Raw genomic sequence first — 19159 nt, forward strand, 5'->3', positions numbered from 1 at the left:
GGTACAGGGGAGGAAGGAGCCCTCGAGGACCACACCTCGGAGATAACAGGAAAGTCTCGCTTCTGGACTGGCGCATGCTAGAAAGAATCACTGAACATAGGAACCATCCAAGTCGTGGCAGGCGGTTCTGGCATACGCCGCTCTGGGAATGGTACACTTCCGGCCAGAGGTTGGTAACCGGACGAGAATAGACAGTGCGTTAACCGGACTCGTTCACAGAGAGGAAACCATTTTTTGTGGCAACACCTTTAATCAGCTATTAGAGGAAAGCACCAAAAAAGCCCCACTGAAGCACCCAGTCTTTACAGACATGGTAGAGGCTGGTCAAACCAACACACTGCTTCTCCTGGGCATGTGCTGGGCTTGACATAGGAGCAGGCCAAGTTTAAAGTGCCATTTTTGTGTTGAGGGGAGTTTTTGTTTGTTTTGGGTTTTTTTAAACATCTGTGTGCAGCTGTCAAACCCCTAGACCATCATGGCTACATCACTCTAATGTTACCAATTTAATATATGGCTAACATTAGAAAGGCAGCATGATTTATGAAAATAAGAACCAGTTAAGCTTGAAATAAATCTAGTTTGGTGTGCCACTAAATAAAACTAAATACCTGCTAGTCTTAAAAAGTAAGTAAAGTAAATATGTGCGTTAGGAGCACAGAATATATTCAGGATTTTTCTATTAGGAAAAAAATGCTTCTAAGAAGCAAACAAAATTTAAAATGTTCACACTAACCTGCCATCTAAAAAGATACAAAATACCCAAACATGCACACCCATATCCCAAATAGCCCCCTCAAGACATCAGGGTTAAGCTAAACGTCCCCCAGTTTCCTTTCCAGCTTAGGACTCTATAATTTGAGACCATAATGTAAAAATGTTATTTTTATAACAATCATCTTTTTTCCTGGTTGGAGTGTTAAACTAACACATGAACTCCTGGCATATTCAGTTAACAAAAAAAGGCAACCTTTTTCATAGGTGTATCACAGACCTCTCCAAGTCTTTAGTCCTAAACTTCAAAAAGGAAGCATGCACCAATATTTGCGAGCAAGGAGTTTTGTGGGCAATGTCTTTGATCAGGAACTGAAGAAAAATGCATTTAATTTGAAAATGTGTCTAGGTTTTTCTAATCATGAAGTTGGTCCAAGTAAAGAGAGTGATGATGTAGTTGTGATGGTGATACAACTACCACTGATATTTAAGTAATGTATGACCTCTAGTGGTCTTGGCAGAAACGGCACACTTACCTGCATCAGCTCTGCTCGCACTGGCTGAATATGATCATACAGGAAGTCCGGCTGCAAGTTGTCCACACACAATTCCAGAGTTCTCAAACCTTGGCTTACTAGGGTCTGGGATCCATTTAGAGCAGACACTAGGGGATCCATCAACATTGGCAGGTAAGGGAGGAGGGAACTCAGTCGAACTGGTACAGTGAGACAGAGCTCTACAAACAGATCTTTCATGTGTTGTTTGTGGAGGCCACTTTGCAACATATTCAGTCCTGAAAAGTTTTAAAAGGGTATATAATTTGAGAGAGAGAGAGAGAATTTCGACAACAACAAAATTATCAAAACTGTTTTCTATGATTCTGTGACTTCTTAAAGTTCCTATTGTCTTAAGGTCACCATTTACATGACTCCATTTGTTAAAGCTAGCTTTTCTGCAATTGCTTATTGTCACTTAACAAGTCTATTACTCCTATGTGTTTGCATTTGTAAAAATTATACAAACAAGTAATAAATATTTAAACACAATGAAACAGCCTTTCAATGCGCTGGTGTAATCTAATTGTGATCTTCAAATCAATTGGGGTATAGGCTTGGAACAGGAAAATATCACCCAACAGTTGTACATCCAGTAAAATTAAAAATACATACTAAGCTGATCTGGCTTAAACAAACATCTGGGCTCCAATAAAAAGAAACTAAAAAGTACACCAACATTTTTTGAAGAACTTAAAGAGTCAGTAACAAATACAATTATATAGAAAAAAAACACGCCTCCCCCCATAATTCATTTTGTTCTGGCATTTGAGTCATATTTTCCTTAAGTTCAACTACTAATTCTGGATATATCTTTTCCCAGTGCCACACACGTTGGTTTACTTATAGATTATCAACTAAAAAGGAAGCCAAATGCCACAGCCAAAGATGGAAAATGTGTTTTCTTTTTGTATTTGTTGCAATTAACCTTCCCTAAATCTCAGTAATTCTCTCTCCTCTCTGGTTGATAAGCATTTCTGTCATTCATACCCTTTTAGCCAAGCCAATTTTGTTAAATTAAATTTCCTCTTGAGAAAACGGTCACTAACACTTTTTTAAATTTCAGAAAAAACAGTTCCTTTCTGATATACTCTCTCTACCCTCTGCCTCTCCACATTGCTATAGGTCTTGCCACGCTGTATCTTCCATCACTCTCTTACTTCTAAGTCGTTCTTGCAGATGAGGAGGAATCCCACCACGGGCAGGGTCTCAACATTCATTAACGCACTTTTGCTAGTGCACATTAAATTTAGTACTTCTAATGTGAGGTACTAAATAAATGTGCATTAGGCTGCCCTACTACTCAGCAGTACCATGCAGTAGTGAAAACACATGCTTTTTTAGTGACACAATCAATGTACAGTAGCCTATTTTTACTACACATTAGTGTATTAGCACGGTTTTTGATGTGACACTTTAATGCATGGTAAAATGGGCTACTGCACAGTAAACTGCACGTTTAGACACACCCCATGACTCACAGTGGGAACCCACAAAGCACAAAGAACAGAACCGTGAAATAGGCAGAAGGAGACCATGTCAACTAAAAAGTAAAAAGGAAATAAATTATATTCATATTTTTTAAATTGAAATACATTTAAGGATCAAAACCTGGCAGCTATTTGCCAGGCTTAATATTTTACCAGTCTAAAAGCATTATATCATCATCTATCCCCAAAAAAATAAAAAGTAAACCAGGTATTTGTTCTAACCTTGCAATAGGTTTGGTAACAGTGGCAAGAATTCTTGATACAAGAGATCATGACTACCTCCTCCAATGGACCTGAACAATGCTCTAAGTAACAGGAAATAATTGTAGGGCTCCTTGGCAGTCTGTGCAAGTTCCATAGAGCTGTTCACTATCTTGTGCAGATGGGGCTACAAAGGGTAAAGCATCAAGATTAGTAAAATATCCATCTCTCACCACAACTGTTAGAAGTTCAGTATGGTACAGTTATTTCCCTTCTAACTTGAGAGATCATAACATGCCTCAGTTATAACTGATATTGCTGAACAACATTCATACACTAAATGAAAATACCACTATCATCATTATAGGACAAGAAGAACAGAGCTAATAAATTTACCATTCTTGATCATGGAAACCAAAGACTCAGACTGCAGGAAGAAGCCTGTTCACTTATTCTAGGCTCTCAGTATTAAAAAACAAAAACAAACAAACAAACAAACAACCTGAAGTTAGACAACTGCCAGCCTGAAGAACAGAGCCCAAGGGCAGACCAGCAGTGCTATTGGAGATAAACAAGGAGAGGAGATTTGTGCAGCACTCAGCAGCCGGAGCAAGTAATTCCTTCAGAAGCACTAAAATTCACTTTTGGTAAGAGTACCCCCTTTTTTTTTTTTTTAAAGGGGAAAAAAGTCACAATTGGAAGATTAAGGGGCATGCGTCAGGGCCTCGGGGAGCATCTATTCACCAAGGTCCCCCACGAGTTGACAAGAAATAATGGGCAAAAACCGACTGATGATCGCTTCAGACTAGACATACGGAAAAAACTTCTTTACAAGTCAAGTGATAAGGGTTTGGAACAGGCTCCCCCCTGGCAATTTTCAAAAAACCTCTTGACGCTCATCTTGCTGGGGTCATCTGACCCCAGCAGTCTTTCCTGCCCAAGTGCAATTAGTTTTCTGCCTAAGTGCAACTAATTGGGCTGGACCCAATGATCTGTAAGGCCTCTTTCAGCAACTAACAATTATGAAACTATGAAAGATTCTGGTAACAGTCTTCAAAGAGCACAGGACATTAGCAGCTTGTGTGAACTATTAAGAATGGATAGCAAATACCAGGATTCTCTCATCCCAGGAATGAACATCAAAATAATTACTGTTTTTTATGAACATCTGAAATCCCCTGTACATGGCTACACAATTGCTGTGATTAGCTTTAATCTTTCAACTAAAATTGTCTGCTCAAGGCCACATCATCAATTGCTGAAACAAAAAAAAATATAACGGAAGCTTGGAACTGTGAAGACAGTAAATCACACCATGTAAACTGGATTTGCAGTATATAACAATCTAAGATATTTATAACAGAAGAGGATTTTTTTTTTAAACAGGCTATATATAATATGTCCAAAAAAAGAGATTAAATTAGTAGTTCATTGGGAATCTCACATCATCCCACAGATATTGAACTAACCCTTCTATAGTGAATCCCCCATCCAAATTAAGTATCTACCAATATGTAAGATTTGTTGATGTTGGATTTCCATTCCTTCATGGAGACAGGGAATGAGAGAGAGAAAGGATGAATGAATAGCACTTCATTATAAAATTGCCTGTCTCCTTTTGCCTATACATCCAGAAGATACCATTATATTCAAGAAGAGACTTTCCTTCTGTGCTTTAAAACACAGCACCCACATTTCTAAAAAAATATTTTAACGATTAAACAATACCTTGTTATTGGAAGAATAGATTTTTTTCCTCAAATGGGTTCACACACTAATTCAGGTTTCTGATTAACTTGCCCTCTCACTGAATTTATATCATAATGATAGATACAAATAAACATGAAACATGCTAGTGAAGCTTTACTGTCAAAGGGTGAAAAGTGAGTCAAACTTTAAGTTAGAGACATGCTCAGTGGCTACAGCAATAAAAGGGGGAAAAAATGCATTAAGATACACGGCATCTGACAAGAAAGTCACTCAACATTATGGAGTCCAAAGCAGGACACCTATACACTCAATCATTCAGACTTAGAATTTTCCACTTCACTTCACAGTTCCAAGTACTAGGCAGTCAGTCATGAAAAATGTTTCTTATAAGTAGGCTATTCTATCTGCTTTTTGCATGGTAAACCCATAACATTAATAGAGCTTTTTTAAAATATCACTTTTGAAATGTTAAAATGGTCATGGAGCACAATATTTCCCCCCACCAAAAATATACTGCACATGAATTTGAGTAGTCTCTCTTAGGCAAAATGAACTTTACCTTTAGCATTTGTTCGTTTTCAGCTGCAAACAGTGAAACAGAGCCAAAAACTAGTTTGAGCAGCTTAAGATAAAGATTGGACAACTCCACATTAGAGCCCATTTCTGGCAGCCGATCTAAAAGATACTCCACCAGAATTGTAGCAAAGAGGGCAGAAGTGGTAGGGTTTGCCAAAAAAGAATTGGCAACAATCTGTCAAAAGAAACAGAAGACAGAATTACAATTAAGCTATGAAAGGAACATAAGAATAACTGAATTTGAAAATAAATAAATAAAAACAAAAAATCACTTCTCTTCAACTATCAGCAACTCATTTTAGGTCATCTTTAAAAAGGTAAAAAAAGAAATCATATAACTTTCCTATAAATCAAGTATTTAGTTTGGTGTAAACTTTAATATTTCTTTAAAATAGTTTTAAAAAACATTGTGATAAAGTTTAGAAAAATTTATATCCAAACAGTAATAAATAAGACCTCTAGTTAATGGTCTTCTGGACAAATCAAAATCTACCATTTTTATTTAATACACTCCATTAATACTTCCAGCATTAACATGAATTGCTTAAATAAGGCTTCTCTCTTGATAGCAATTATAGTAGAATAAAAAAAAAAAAAAAATCTACCTTCTCACAACTTTTCTTTTATAGACTCTTACGGACCCTACCAAGTGAAGAAATACTTTGAAAGTGAATTTCAAATGTTAGGAACTATTTTTTAACAAGTTATCCTCCAGAGTTCAGTAAAATGCATGTCTCACTGTTGTAAAATTAAACCATAATACCTGAAGAGCATAGTTTTTTGAAATTCTTTCCACCATATAGGGAACGGTAGTTTGAAAGATCTCTTTAAATGTTAAAGGATTCATCATTGTGAAAACACCAGCAAAATGCTCCAAGACTTCTTTTTCTTCTTTCATCCTGACTGTCTGACAATTTGCAACTCGGATATATGTCTGACCATTTCCTGCTATTTGTACCTAAATCAGAAAAGAAAATGTACTAAGTAACTAACACTCTTTATTTAGATTTATAGATTTTTAAGCACTAGCCTTCATGAACAAGACAAGCTAATACCAGCAGCAAAGGGATGAATGTGCCCAGGGCACAGGGACCGCCCCAGTGACTTCTGGTTCCTGCACTGATTGTGATAGCAAGGCTTTCAGCAGCAGCTGTACCTCCTCCTCCCCCAAAGTTGGCACCCGGGGCAACTGCCCTATTTGGCCCATCCTAGTTAGGCCACTGGGCTCTAGACTGTTTGTTTATATACTAGATTTGATTCTTGCAAACCCTAAAGCACTTTGTAAGCATTTCTGTTCATGAAATTCCTGAGTAGATACAAATTGAATTCCACCAAAATGTTGCCTGTAATACAAAAGTCTGCAGGATTTTTTTTTCCATGGATAGAAAGCATATTCCAGTGAATATACAGTGCACAGAACTTACACACACAGAAGCACCATAATGATACTGCCCTAGTCATGCTACAGACCTGATAAATATCCAAAGCCTGCATTGCATATTTTACAAGTTTTATATAGATCTGCGTCTCCTTAGGCTGCAACTGTTTGTTGGGGATGAACTGCGCTTCTATAAAAAAAAAAGCAGAGTAGAATAAGCAACTTTCACCTTTATTAGATAAGCAAATGTAAAACTAAATATATATGTAATTAACGCTGTATTACCGCCAGGTGCTTTACACGACGTTATGCCCCACGTAATTGTCTTGACACCACAGACTAGAGTTTTTACCAAGCTTCGACAGTCCGTGACCTGAAATGTCTGCTTATCTTCTTTCTCTTTCTCTCCTTGCTTCTCAAACACAGGTACTGGTGCTGGGGCCACAGGAGTGGCCGGGGCAGGAGATGGGACAGGAACGGGAGCTGCGTTTGCTGCAGCTGGTACTCCAGGTAGAGCAGCTTCAGCTGCACCAAGTTCAGACTGAGGCTTGCACTTCTTAAAAATAACAGAAAGCTGGTACCGTGCTATGGTATGAAATTTCAGAACAAACACCTGAACACAAGAAAAGAAGTGGGGAGGGAGGAAGGGGAAAAAAAAAAAAAAAAAATACAATCATGACTGAATTTCTAAAACTATACATCAGACCAGCTGGGTCAACGTGAATAAAAAATAAGACCCAACAGATGGTTAAAATTTTCTTCTAAGACTCTGTGACAAATTATTCAACTTACTTTAAGCCAGTATAAAAAGTACTTGCTGAAAACTAATGAAGCTCCCCCAACTGAGATTTGATCTCATTATGACTACTACTTCAAATCTGTCCAAAATCAGAGAACTACAGATTCATGCCTCAGAGAAGCAATGCTCATAATGCTAATAAAACTAACAACCTATATTTAACCATAATTAATATATCTTGTACTATAACAATATAGAAATGATGTGAACAAAGTGGGAAAGAGTCCGGGAAGGGCAACAAAAATGGTTAGGGGGCTGCAGCACAGGACTTGGAGAGACTGATGGAACAGGGCTTATTTAGTCTGGAGAAGACAACTAAGGGAGAATTTAATAGCCTTCAGCTACCTGAAGGGTGGATGGAGCTAGACCATTCTCAGTGGTGACAGATGACTGAACAAGGAGCAATAGTCTCAAGTTGCAGCAAGGGAAGTTTAGGTTAGATATTAGGAAGGATTTTCTCACTGGGGAAGTAGTAAAATGCTGGAACAGGTTACCCAGAGAGGTGGGGGACTCTCCATCCTTGGAGGTATTTAAGACCTGGCTAGACAAAGCCTTAGCTGGAATGATATAGGTGGGGCTGGTCCTGCTTTGAGCAGGAAATAGGATGACCACCTGAGGTCCCTTCCAAACCTCATAGTCTATGGGTCTATAAACCTGCTTTAATATTAAATATTAAAAATGAGAATTTGTCAGTTCAAAGGACACCTAAAATGGAAACTAAATCCATAGCTTGAGGCAGATACAAAATTTCCAGATGTACCCCCACAAATCAACAAAAAAAAAACCAACTCAAAACAGCCATGTTCAATACCCTAAAGTAACACTTGCAGAACTCAGCAACATTATAACTGTTTTTGTTCACACAACCAGTATATACAATTCTATACTTCTTTGCTTCATAGTCCTAATATTCTTTCATATAAACTTTAGAATCTTTTTAAACTACAGCTGGCTTTAATTTAGGGATGGTAAAGCATTGTATTTTCACCCTTCATGTTTTTATATTACTTCATATAAATGTACGAACTATTATTATAAATGTTAAATTCCAATTTGATAAATAGAAAAATCATAAAGAACTGGAACCATGCCACAGTATGCAATTTCAAGCAGAAAATACAAAGGCATATATAGGAAAATAAAAAGGACTGATGCTTCTTATTTTGAAAACCAATCCCGATTTCAAAATACTGAATATAGTATAACTACTGCCAACTCACTACAGTGCACAATATTGTCTAGTCCAAGGGTGGGGAAAACACGTCCCTGTCTGGTCCAGGCACCGTCCAGCCATTGCGCGTCCTGCCACCACCTAGGCATGCAGTGGGGTTGGGGTGGTTCTGCAGCTGGATTACCTTTCTAGGCAGCACAGGCAGCGGCAGCTCCTTCCAGTTGCCTCCACCTGTGGTCCCAGCCCCACAGAACCAGTGGGGATCCAAGCGCACAGCCCCAACCCAGCCCATCCCACACCTGCTCTGGAATCACCTGCGCTGACCAGCAGCAGCAGCTGGACGGAAACTGTTGCTCAGCATCAAGGAAAAGCAGCCACTCCCTCACCGCTGCCAGGCTCTTCCTGCTGCAGCTGCCAAGAGCCCACACCGGGCTGCCCTGCAGCTGCTCTGCACTACCATCACTGCACCACTGGGCAAACTGAAGGCAGCAGTGATGGCGGCAGAGACACAGGGCAGTTGCAGCAGGAAGGACCCAACAGCGGCAAAAGGAAGGGGCCACTTTTCCACCCACACTGAGCAACTGTTTCTGCCCAGCTGCCAACGCTGCTCAGTGCAGGCGAGTCTGGAGCAGGTGCGAGGCAGGCCAGGTCAGGGCTGTGTGTTTGGGTCCCCACTAGTACCACGGGGCTGGGACAAGCAGGAGCTGTCACTGCCTGGGCTACCTAGAAAGCCACCACGCCATGGGCAGGCGGTGCAGAGCATGTATGGGGCAGGCTGGAGTCAGGGCTGTGCCCATGGGTTCTGGCTGATCTGCTCCCACTGGGGTAAGTCCAGAGTGGGCATGGGACAGAGCTGGGGCTGCACACTGTTGGCAGTGGCAGGGAGGCACTGCAGGGCACATGGGCTCTGGGCTTTTGCGGGGGGGGGAGGGGAGAGGAGTACTGGGAGCTCAGAGGGGTTCCCATGCCCACCCCACCATACCCACAAATCCTCCCCTACAAGCCACAAAATGACACCCTCCCCTACACACAATCACACACCCCACAAACCCCACACCCCTCCCTGCACTTATCCTCCCTCCCCCGCACCACACACACACACACACACACACACACTCCCCCCTGGGGGGAGCCAGTGCTATATGCACACACCCCACCACACACCCCCCAGTCATCCGTCCCCCTCCACACACCCCACAAACCCCCATACTCACATGCCCACAGCCCTCTACAAACCTCAAACTCACCCACATCCCCCCACAATATAGAAGAGCAAGACTTCATTTTGAAGTATTATGCAATCACCTCTATACATGCGATGCAAATACACAAAAATCAGAACAATAATATATTTTTTTAATAAAATTAAAATATGTTATTGTCAATGTTTAATTTTTAGTATATAATTTCTTGGTTTTTTTCTGGTTCCAAGATGACAAACCCCCTTCCTAAAAGAGTACGTCTGAGGGCAAGGGGTGAGACTTCTGGTAGCAACAATCAGGAGTTAGGGGGCTGGACTTCTGGTCCCAAGATGGTGACCAGAGGGTGGGCCACCTGTCAAGGGGCAGGGCTACCCTTGCAACCTACGAGACAGCTCATCAAAACTCATTAAGCGGCCCTCCAGCCAAAATAATTGCCCATCCCCTGATCTAACATTTACGGTTTTTTTCTTTTTTCTTACTTAAAAAGTCAGACATTTACATTTAGGGTGAGAATACAATGCCTTACCATCCCTAAATTAAAGCCAGCTGTGGTCTAAACCTAGCCAAGCCTAAGTGGTATAGTACCTCTTGTTAGCTCAGAAGTAGTGATGCCTAAATACAGAGGCAGCCAGATCTAAACTCTACCAGGCACGGTTCAGGCTATGCACGTAAGTCAAGGGTGTCAAACATACGACCCATGAAACTGTTCCATCTGGCCCACCAGCAGGCTACTGGATACTGAAACTAGCAGGGGAGGGAGCATGGTCTGCCAGCAGAATTCAGGGCCCCTGGACCCTGATAGATATGACCATTAGTGGCAGCCCCCCAGACCCTCACCCAAACACACCCCACTGGCTGCTGTTGGTCCTCAAGCCACAGCTTTGTAAAAGTCTCCAACTGTTGTGCTAAAATGCATCACAGAACTCAGAGCAGGTCCATATGGAGAACTTTATTTTAGCACTATGGCTGCAGCTAATGTTAAAGCATACTGGCACTGGTACAGTGATGAGAGATTTTTTCCTCAAAAAAACTTAATGTGAACAAGTTCTTGTAGAGCAATCATGCTTAGCCCTTAAAAGGTAAAAGGTGCTCAGTACAGCACAATCATCAGAACTCTTTGCATGTAAACTGGTCACCATAGCTTTTTCTTTAGGGATACCCATCAACTATTCAATAGGAAAGATGGGAGTTATAAGGGAATTAAAAGGATGGTGTTTAGGCAGAGGGGGAAAAGTAGATACACCCAGATTTTTGTTTAAGAGTACGCAAAGACCCTCTCTTACTGTGCCCCCACCCTCACCAACTGAATGGGAATTCAATTCCTATACTCCAAAAGAGGTTGTCCAACTTGTGGCCCCCAAGGGGTTAAGTTACAGCCTGGGGGCTCCTGCCTGGCCACAATTCTCACCAGTGTTCCTGCTGCTGCCAGGAGGGGGGTCCAGGTGGCCTGCAGGGCTGGAAGGGCCACACCCTGCATGGTTGGGGGGCCCAGACAGCTGTGCACCATGTGGCCCTGGGTCCCTTAGAAGCTGGACAGCCCTGCTTTGGAAGATTTGCTGAACATAGGCCCGTGTTGCAAAACAATTCCTCTCCAACTTAAGATACTGCACAAGGTATGTAAGGGAGTTTAAATGTCTTCCACTGAAGTATTTGGAACTAGCCACTACTAGAGGCAAAAGATCAAGAGTAGATCATATCATTCAGTCTGGCTATTCCTATATGAACCCTATTCTCAGGAAGTAGGAAAAAGAGCCTACTAATATGCACTTGACAAGATGAAGAGATTTGGGGGATAATGTTTATCTACATTCCACATGAAACTGTTCAGGCAAATTAATACCTCTAACATCCGCATGAGAATGTCTCTGCCATTGCCATTTTCCTGTTCGCTTTTGGAACGGATACAGTCTACCAGGTTCAGCAGAAGCTTGCAAGACATTGTCTGGATACTGCTAGGTAATGATTCATCATCTATGTTCTTGGCAAACAGCTGGACAGCAAGGGAGAGATCATTCAGTGGTAAGTGTTGACGGACATGATGTACCAGGTCTGCGAGAGTACTGTATGCAAGAGGTCTAAAATAAAAAAAGCAAATATCATATGGATTATATAGCTATAATCTGCCATTATTCTGATATTATATCTATAAAAAGCTATTTTAAAAAGGTATTAAAATTCTAATCACAAGTGAATAGTCGCACTTAAAACTGTTTTAACCCACCCGTACATATACAAAGGTATAAACTTCATATACATTTTACACATAGGAGAAGAGTATAAAGAACTTATTTACACCTAATATTCCTTCCCCAAGTTCTATTTCTCCTCTTTACTACCTAGTTACCAACAGGCATGTTCTTCAAATGCACACTTACATGAATCTTTTGTAATTCCCAAATTTAAAAAAGTTTATACACATAAACATGTTTATTCTGCATACCATATGCCCACAAGAACAATTTAAGAGCACAACAGCTGCATCTGTTGTGCTATAACATTTGTGGGTTTTTTCCCCAGCAAAAAAAGGTTATAGATTTTCAAATGTGAGTTTGTATTTTAACAAAAAAAAACAGAGGTTTTATTCAACTATGTTTTAAAAAAAAAAATAGTAATTTGTCTGGCAATAACACCTGTGTGCATCTTGCTACATACAGAACACAGGGTAGAGATGCAAACAGAAATGCATTAAAGTTCATCAACAACAGTTCACTTCATCTGATGCTAACCCAACTACCTCCCTCTTTCCAGCCAAAACAGGAGACTTACACAACAGTATGACACCCCAGCATGCTAACCTACAAAGAAACTTAAACACATAAAACCCTAAATAAAAAAACAAAAATAAAACTTTAAAAAAAAATCTGATTTACTTCAGAAATAATTTGGAAACTTAAGTGTTTAAATCACTGACAGACTATTTGTTTCATAATACTAACATCAACCAGATGAATACATGAAAATTAATTCCTCTTGCTTACCTACCAAGACCAAAACTCAGTGCCATCATTTGTGCTTAAAAAAAGGTAGGAAAATCTCTGAACTAAGATCATAACACATAAAATTCTCTTTAAAAATGTATTTATAATTTTCAGGTGCACACTGAGTTACCAACTTAAAATTAATGCAAATTTTTCACTTTGCCGCTACCCGTCATTTCAGGAATGTGATGCAACTGGTTTATTTAGGGTTTTTTGTTCAAATGAATGGAAGTGTAAATTTTGCTGAAACCAGAAAAAAAAATCTAGACCCCCTAATATTCCTTCTTCCCCACAGTAAGTGTGTTTGAAAAGCTCTGCAAGTCAAGGAAATAGAGTTTTTCCCCCACGTCTTTCATTTCACTCTCCACTCATACACTTATGCTCAGAGACCACACAATCATAAATGCATTCATTACAGACTCTGCTAAACACCATTTAAAAAAAACCACACAATACTGGCGTGCACAGATGCTCCAGTTTTGTTATACCTCAGTGTCTCTCGAGCAGTGTATCCAGAGCCAATTAGTATAGATTCGTCGAATAGTTTGTCCATGCATGGAATAAATTCTATAATGCAAAAAAAGTATAGATGTCACCAGAAAGATAAGTAAAACCAAAAACAATTAAGTATTGCATCATTTAGCTAATATACATACACCATAAATACGTGTAGTCTATTAAACAGCATTTACTTGACTATAAATGCTGCAGTCAGTTTCTACTTTAAACAGCATATTTTAGCATGTATTCCAAGCAATAAAATTGATACAATGAAAAAAGTTACAGTTGTCAACAGAAAGGCATCTGCTTATAATAAACAATTCTAAATTAAAAAAAAAAAATAAAAAAATAAAAAAAATCAGGCCCTGTTAAATGAACGAGTGGCATTCAAGGGTGTTACTACACAGTACAACCTTAATTTTTCAACCCTCTCTCTCACAAACTACTTATGTATCATGCATCTCAGTCTATTTTGAGGTATGACAGGCCAAGATGAACAATTAACGTTTGGACAAAGTCTAGGAACGAAGACAAAGGCAACACAGTAATGGTCAAGAAGAAATAAAACCATTAAGATGGCTGGTTCACTTAAGTGTCCCATATATGTAAAAACACAGTGAGAAGTCCACTGCTAATCAAAGGGTCAAGTGGGAAGAGCAAGAAAATGTCTATTAGTTAGGAAGGCATGAAGAATACTTGAAGCTAAGGGTGGCAATTTTGAACTGATTCTTGGATGATCAGGGAGCCAACAGAGTCTGTTTTAATTGGCCATAGATGTGTGCTCATGCCTACAGGGGGAGGAAAGACAAGTTGCTTGAACTGTTGCAGGAGAGCTTAAATCTAAGGAAGATACAGAGTAAAGAGATGCAATAATAATTAACACATTTGGAGTGTCCCAATTCCTGAGGTCTTTACAAATCAGTAAAACTATCTACTTTATCACAGGAGACAAATAAGATAAAGAGTTCAAAAACAGCTGATTCACTACTGTATAGGAGGAATACAATACCATGGTGGTGGTGACTGATGTGGAAAGAGAAGAGTTTAGTTGGAGAGTGAAGCAAACTGACGATCTGAGCCCAGAAAGAAACAGGATGGAGATGTAAACAGGTCTGACAATAGCACACTTGCTCAAGAGATGCAATTGTCATAAAAGATGGAGCTAAGCAAGGAGAAGAAAATCAAGTCCTATTGTTCAAGGCAGGCACAGAAAGCAGCCAGTATATAAACTCCATGTCCAATACAATCTTCATGGGTTTTTTTTTCCTTTTCCTGCTTTCTGTTACATTAAAATGTGCAGTTACAAAAGTTAAGGTGAAGTATACAGGGTGTACACTAACAAGATTCACTAATGGTTATTAAACATTAAAACACACTTCACTTAAAGCTTTAATAGAGGTGCAAGACAAAATTAGGGTCTTAGAACTCAGAAAATTGAATCTAAGTTTTATCGTTTTAGTCTTGCAAAATGACAAAGCTGTTTTTATTTTAAAAATGGGAAGCATCAGAGATAAAAAATAATTAAATATGTATGGTCTGTAAATTGCACTTTGATTTTAAAACAGAATTAAAACAGCTTTTAGTCGCATTTAAAACCTTAGCCTGAGACTTGCACACAGAAAGTGAATGCATGTATCCTATTTTTGGTCAGTTAATTGGTATCACAACAAGTGGGTCACCCCTATGGACAACAGCAAAGAGTGTGGTGGGGGCAGAAGAAAGGAACCCATACAGCAAAGATGAAAACTAACAACTTAAACTATGAGAAGCAAGTTACTCTCAAACAGAGCAATCCAGCCAGAAGACCAATCTTCCCCAGACTGAAAACAGTCACCATGAAAACAGGGATACCAGATTAATCATATGCTTATTTTCCTAAGCACATACATGTGTACAATAATAGGTCCTACTATAAAGTGCTTATCACCAATAATAAATAGGCAGTGCACAGGTTTTAAAAATGGAAAGTTCTGCCAAAAACGTCTGTTTTATTCTAAATCGCACTCTATGACAGTACAGTTTTCTAGCCTGGGACAAAAGGAAGATATTAAGGGAGGGGGAGAGAAACACGACACTACATTCATCATTTTCTCAGTAACTTCACCACCTGAAGAACAGAGAATACAAAATAGCCCAAGCTAAATAACTGGGCAAGAATCAATAACAGTGAATGGTTTAAAAAAGAAAACAAAAAGGAAGTGCCAAATTGAGACAGCTACAATTTTTAGGCTCATTCTAAAAACATTTTTAAAATACATACGACTCCTCAAGTCAGTGGTTAGAATGTGCTTAGCAGCTATTAAAAGTTCCTTTCGGAGATGTGCCGTTTCTGCTGGACAATTAGACAATAACTGCAGCATTCCTTTTACCATTTGCTGAGAGTACTTAGCCACCAAATCCTGCAAAGTAAATGCATTATATTTGTACTGCACATCATTTTTAAATTTTCTGTATATTTATATAGTAACATAGAGTGTTGCATCTGATGGAAACTCACCGATTTTCCCCTTTCAGATTTAAGATCTGGCATATGATTCTAGGGTTACAGAGACTGGACTAAAATTTTCTTGCTTAAATTTTTCATGTATAAAACAATTACACTGAGCAGACAAGTGTTCTGTGGCGGAAATGTTTGGTCTACAGACTTGGATTTAAGTTTACTTTTTAAACTCTGACAAAATATATAACTCCAAATAAACTTCTAATTCCAAACTGGTACACAAATCTCTCCGATTCCTAGCCCCAGATGAACCTTTCCTACTTATTCTCTGGGTGCTGCCCTATAACAGAACTTATTTTATAAAACAGTGACAAGATCTTTAACACAACCTACCTGGTAAATTCTTATAATGTAAGCCAAGAATGACAATGTTTTAATCTGAGCAGCGATAAAGTCAGCGTACAACTCCTTATTGTAAAGTTTATGTTGCCTGAAATTGAATTGAATAAGGGTTACCAATGATTTCATCCTTCTCCTTCTTTATAGTGAGTTTAGAGCTCATGAGAGCTGTCAGCCTGTGGCCCACTTAGGTAGTCAAACCTTTCCCCCTTTGCCTTGCAGGAGGATAAATGCTGCCTGGGAAGCCCCATTCTTAATGGCTCAAGCTCCTTGCCCATTCAAGTCTCAACCTCTCAGGCAACAAGCAGAAACATTAAATATGCAGACCCCTGCATGCACTATGACAGGGATGGCCAACCTGCAGCACCTGTGCCACAACTAGCATGGGCAACCATTGTGTTACACAGTAGCAAATAGGGCAGGAAGCAAAAAGCATAGCAGCAAATCAAGCAAAGGAAGGGGATCCACACTGCAATCAGGGAGGATGCTAAGCTATGTTGGGGCAAGCCTGCCAAAAATGTTGGCCCCCACTGCAGCAGAAATCCTGCAGTAGCTTCATACACATTTGATGTTTTTATCTTATTAAAAAGTGACCAGTGATTTTTTAAAAATGTTTTAATACTTTTAATGCCCAGCATTATGCAGAAACCCAGCTTGATAACCTGACTCTGTACCCCTTCTTCCTGCAGGGCTACTTCTACTCTTCTTCAGATGAAACAATATTTTTTATATATATATTTTTTTAAAGGTTCAAACAAAATGTCCCTCTAAACAATTAGGGAAGATAAGGAAAAACATCTTCTTCCTGCTAATACAGCCAGTGGTACTGGTTGGTATCAGGCAAGCTGTCTTTGATACAAGTGCTACAAAATCTTATCCCTCTACCCATATACAAGGCCAGGAAGGAAAAGCAATTTGTGGCATGTTTACAAATTTAAAAAACCCAAACTAACTCTGCAAACAAGGGGTCCAAACACCATCCATGACAACAGCGATTTTTGTGATGGCAAATGCCCATTAAAAATAATAATGAACAGATAAGCAACCACTAGATGGAAATTTGGAGTCAATAGGGAACTACTGCTCTACATCACAGGCTAGCTGGTAACCTGGAATGGAAATGTTTCATTTCCCAATGATTCTCCTGAGCTATGCTAATGATATTGTGTCCGATTTGAAATCAAAAGTAGCAAAAATTCTTTTTGTGGTACAAGCAACGAAAAGGAAAATTTGGTTGCTTGTATCCAACCAAGGGCCATGCTCTTAGATTAATTTTATTCATTTTTAGGTTTTATACAATTCAAGAGAGTTAGCTATTGAGAGACTAATTTCAAGACAGCAAAAAGAAGTACAGAGTATAAGCCAAACTCAGACCGATCCCCAATATCAAACCTTCTATTAGAGTCAAATTATTTTTTTAAGAAAAATCTTACCTTGCCTGTGCAGATACTTGTATTATAATTGTGTTCATGATCAAGGGCACAAATTCAGCCACTACATTATGAATGTTCAGTTTATACAGCTGAAATAATAAAGTTGGGGGGAAAAAAATCTCACATTTGAGCTCATATTTCTTACAGCAATCAAAAATAAATAAATTTGAATAAATAAGAATTACAGTGGCTTTTGTCACAAGTTTTAACTAAATATCTTCATTTCTACACCTTGCTTAGGGTATCTGGACAGTTAAAGTGTTAACAGTAAACACAATACTAACCTGATACATTAGAACAACAATAATGGGGAGTTCAGCCAGCACCTTCAAAGACAGAGAGCCTCTGGGAATTATAGAGTGCTGGACAAGAGAGAGAAAAAAAAGGAAAATACTTAAAATACAGTATACTTTCAGAGGAAGTGCTAGAAGTTTTGAAAAACAATCTCTATTAAAACCTGCCATTCACAAGAATAAACGTGACATTTAGGTGAATAACATATGTTCTAAGATATGTTGATATAAGAATGGTTTACTATTTGGACATTTTATATAGAGCTTTGATAAATAACCCCTAAAAAAAAAAATAGAAAAAGTGGGCTATGCATTTTTCCCATATACAACTCTGCAACGATCCTGCTATTGGCATGCAATTTGAGACCCATTTCCTGGTTAGAGATAGTGCGACAGGACAGAAAGCCTTGCAAGTGCATGGAAGTCAGAGCTTCCATGTCACACCAGTTCAGCTCACCTTCCAAGTGGAGGAAATAAACACAGGAGGCATGAAACAGGAAGGATGCAATTAAGAACCAGGTCTGGGCTGTGAGACATAAGAGCAATCTGTGATTGCTGAGAGTGTGCAGGGATGGGAGTAAGCATTTCAGTGAAAAAGTAGGGAAAACAATCTGGGAAGGACCAATCATGGGCTAAGTAACCCTTCATAGCTTATAGACACAAGGAGAAAGCAAGCAAGAAAGCAAGAAAATGAGAATGTCAAGCCTAACTGAGGAAAAACAAACAGAGGTAGCAAAGGACCCGAAATGAATAAGGCACAGATGAAAAGCGTACTAAACCACCTAGTTTATATAAGGAGCCACAACTCTCTAAGCATGGGATCCTATTCTACATCAAACCTGTCCAAAACTTTTCCATCAGCTTCAGCAGGAGCTAAATGAGACCCTAAATTACCCAATGGGCCAACAGAGAATCTCTTTTTCTATTAGATTTATACTCAATATAAATAGCTATTTCTTGCTTTGGTCCTTTATGTAAGTTTCAAGTGGTGGACATGGCTCTTATCTGTTCAGTTTTCAGTAAGATTTATTTGTAATATAAATGAGGAGTCCCAAGGGCTGGGGTTCGATCCCTGGCTCTGCTACACTGTGTGACCGTGGGCAACTCATTCACGTGCTTTGTGCCCCGTGAAATGGAGACATCAACGCTTCCTTTGAACAAGCAGGATGAACTAGCGCTCCTGGTTGCACTAAATGCCTATGACTTAGTGGGGCTGACGGAAACCTGGTGGGATTCATCCCATGACTGGGCGGTACATATCGAGGGCTATAGATTGTACAGAAAGGACAGGGTGGGGAAAAAGGGGGGAGGGGTTGCGCTCTA

At 39.4% G+C, this 19159-nt stretch overlaps 1 protein-coding gene across 3 annotated transcripts in view; it reads right to left on the reverse strand.

Annotated features, from left to right (window-relative positions):
• TRRAP (transformation/transcription domain associated protein) overlaps positions 1–19159 on the reverse strand; it is a 136461-nt gene that overhangs the window by 106119 nt on the left and 11183 nt on the right. For all 3 annotated transcript variants that reach the window (XM_019542095.1, XM_019542096.1, XM_019542097.1), the window contains exons 9-20: positions 17828–17905; positions 17544–17632; positions 16105–16201; positions 15532–15670; positions 13259–13337; positions 11633–11867; positions 6906–7233; positions 6713–6810; positions 6006–6200; positions 5226–5417; positions 2978–3143; positions 1248–1504 (exon numbers count right to left, since the gene is read on the reverse strand). In XM_019542095.1, the coding sequence (XP_019397640.1) occupies positions 1248–1504; positions 2978–3143; positions 5226–5417; positions 6006–6200; positions 6713–6810; positions 6906–7233; positions 11633–11867; positions 13259–13337; positions 15532–15670; positions 16105–16201; positions 17544–17632; positions 17828–17905 (1953 nt within the window). The remainder of the gene's footprint in view (positions 1–1247; positions 1505–2977; positions 3144–5225; positions 5418–6005; positions 6201–6712; positions 6811–6905; positions 7234–11632; positions 11868–13258; positions 13338–15531; positions 15671–16104; positions 16202–17543; positions 17633–17827; positions 17906–19159) is intronic.

Source organism: Crocodylus porosus, unplaced genomic scaffold, assembly GCF_001723895.1.
Source record: "Crocodylus porosus isolate Cpor-Errol unplaced genomic scaffold, CroPor_comp1, whole genome shotgun sequence".
Taxonomy (NCBI): Eukaryota; Metazoa; Chordata; order Crocodylia; family Crocodylidae; genus Crocodylus; species Crocodylus porosus.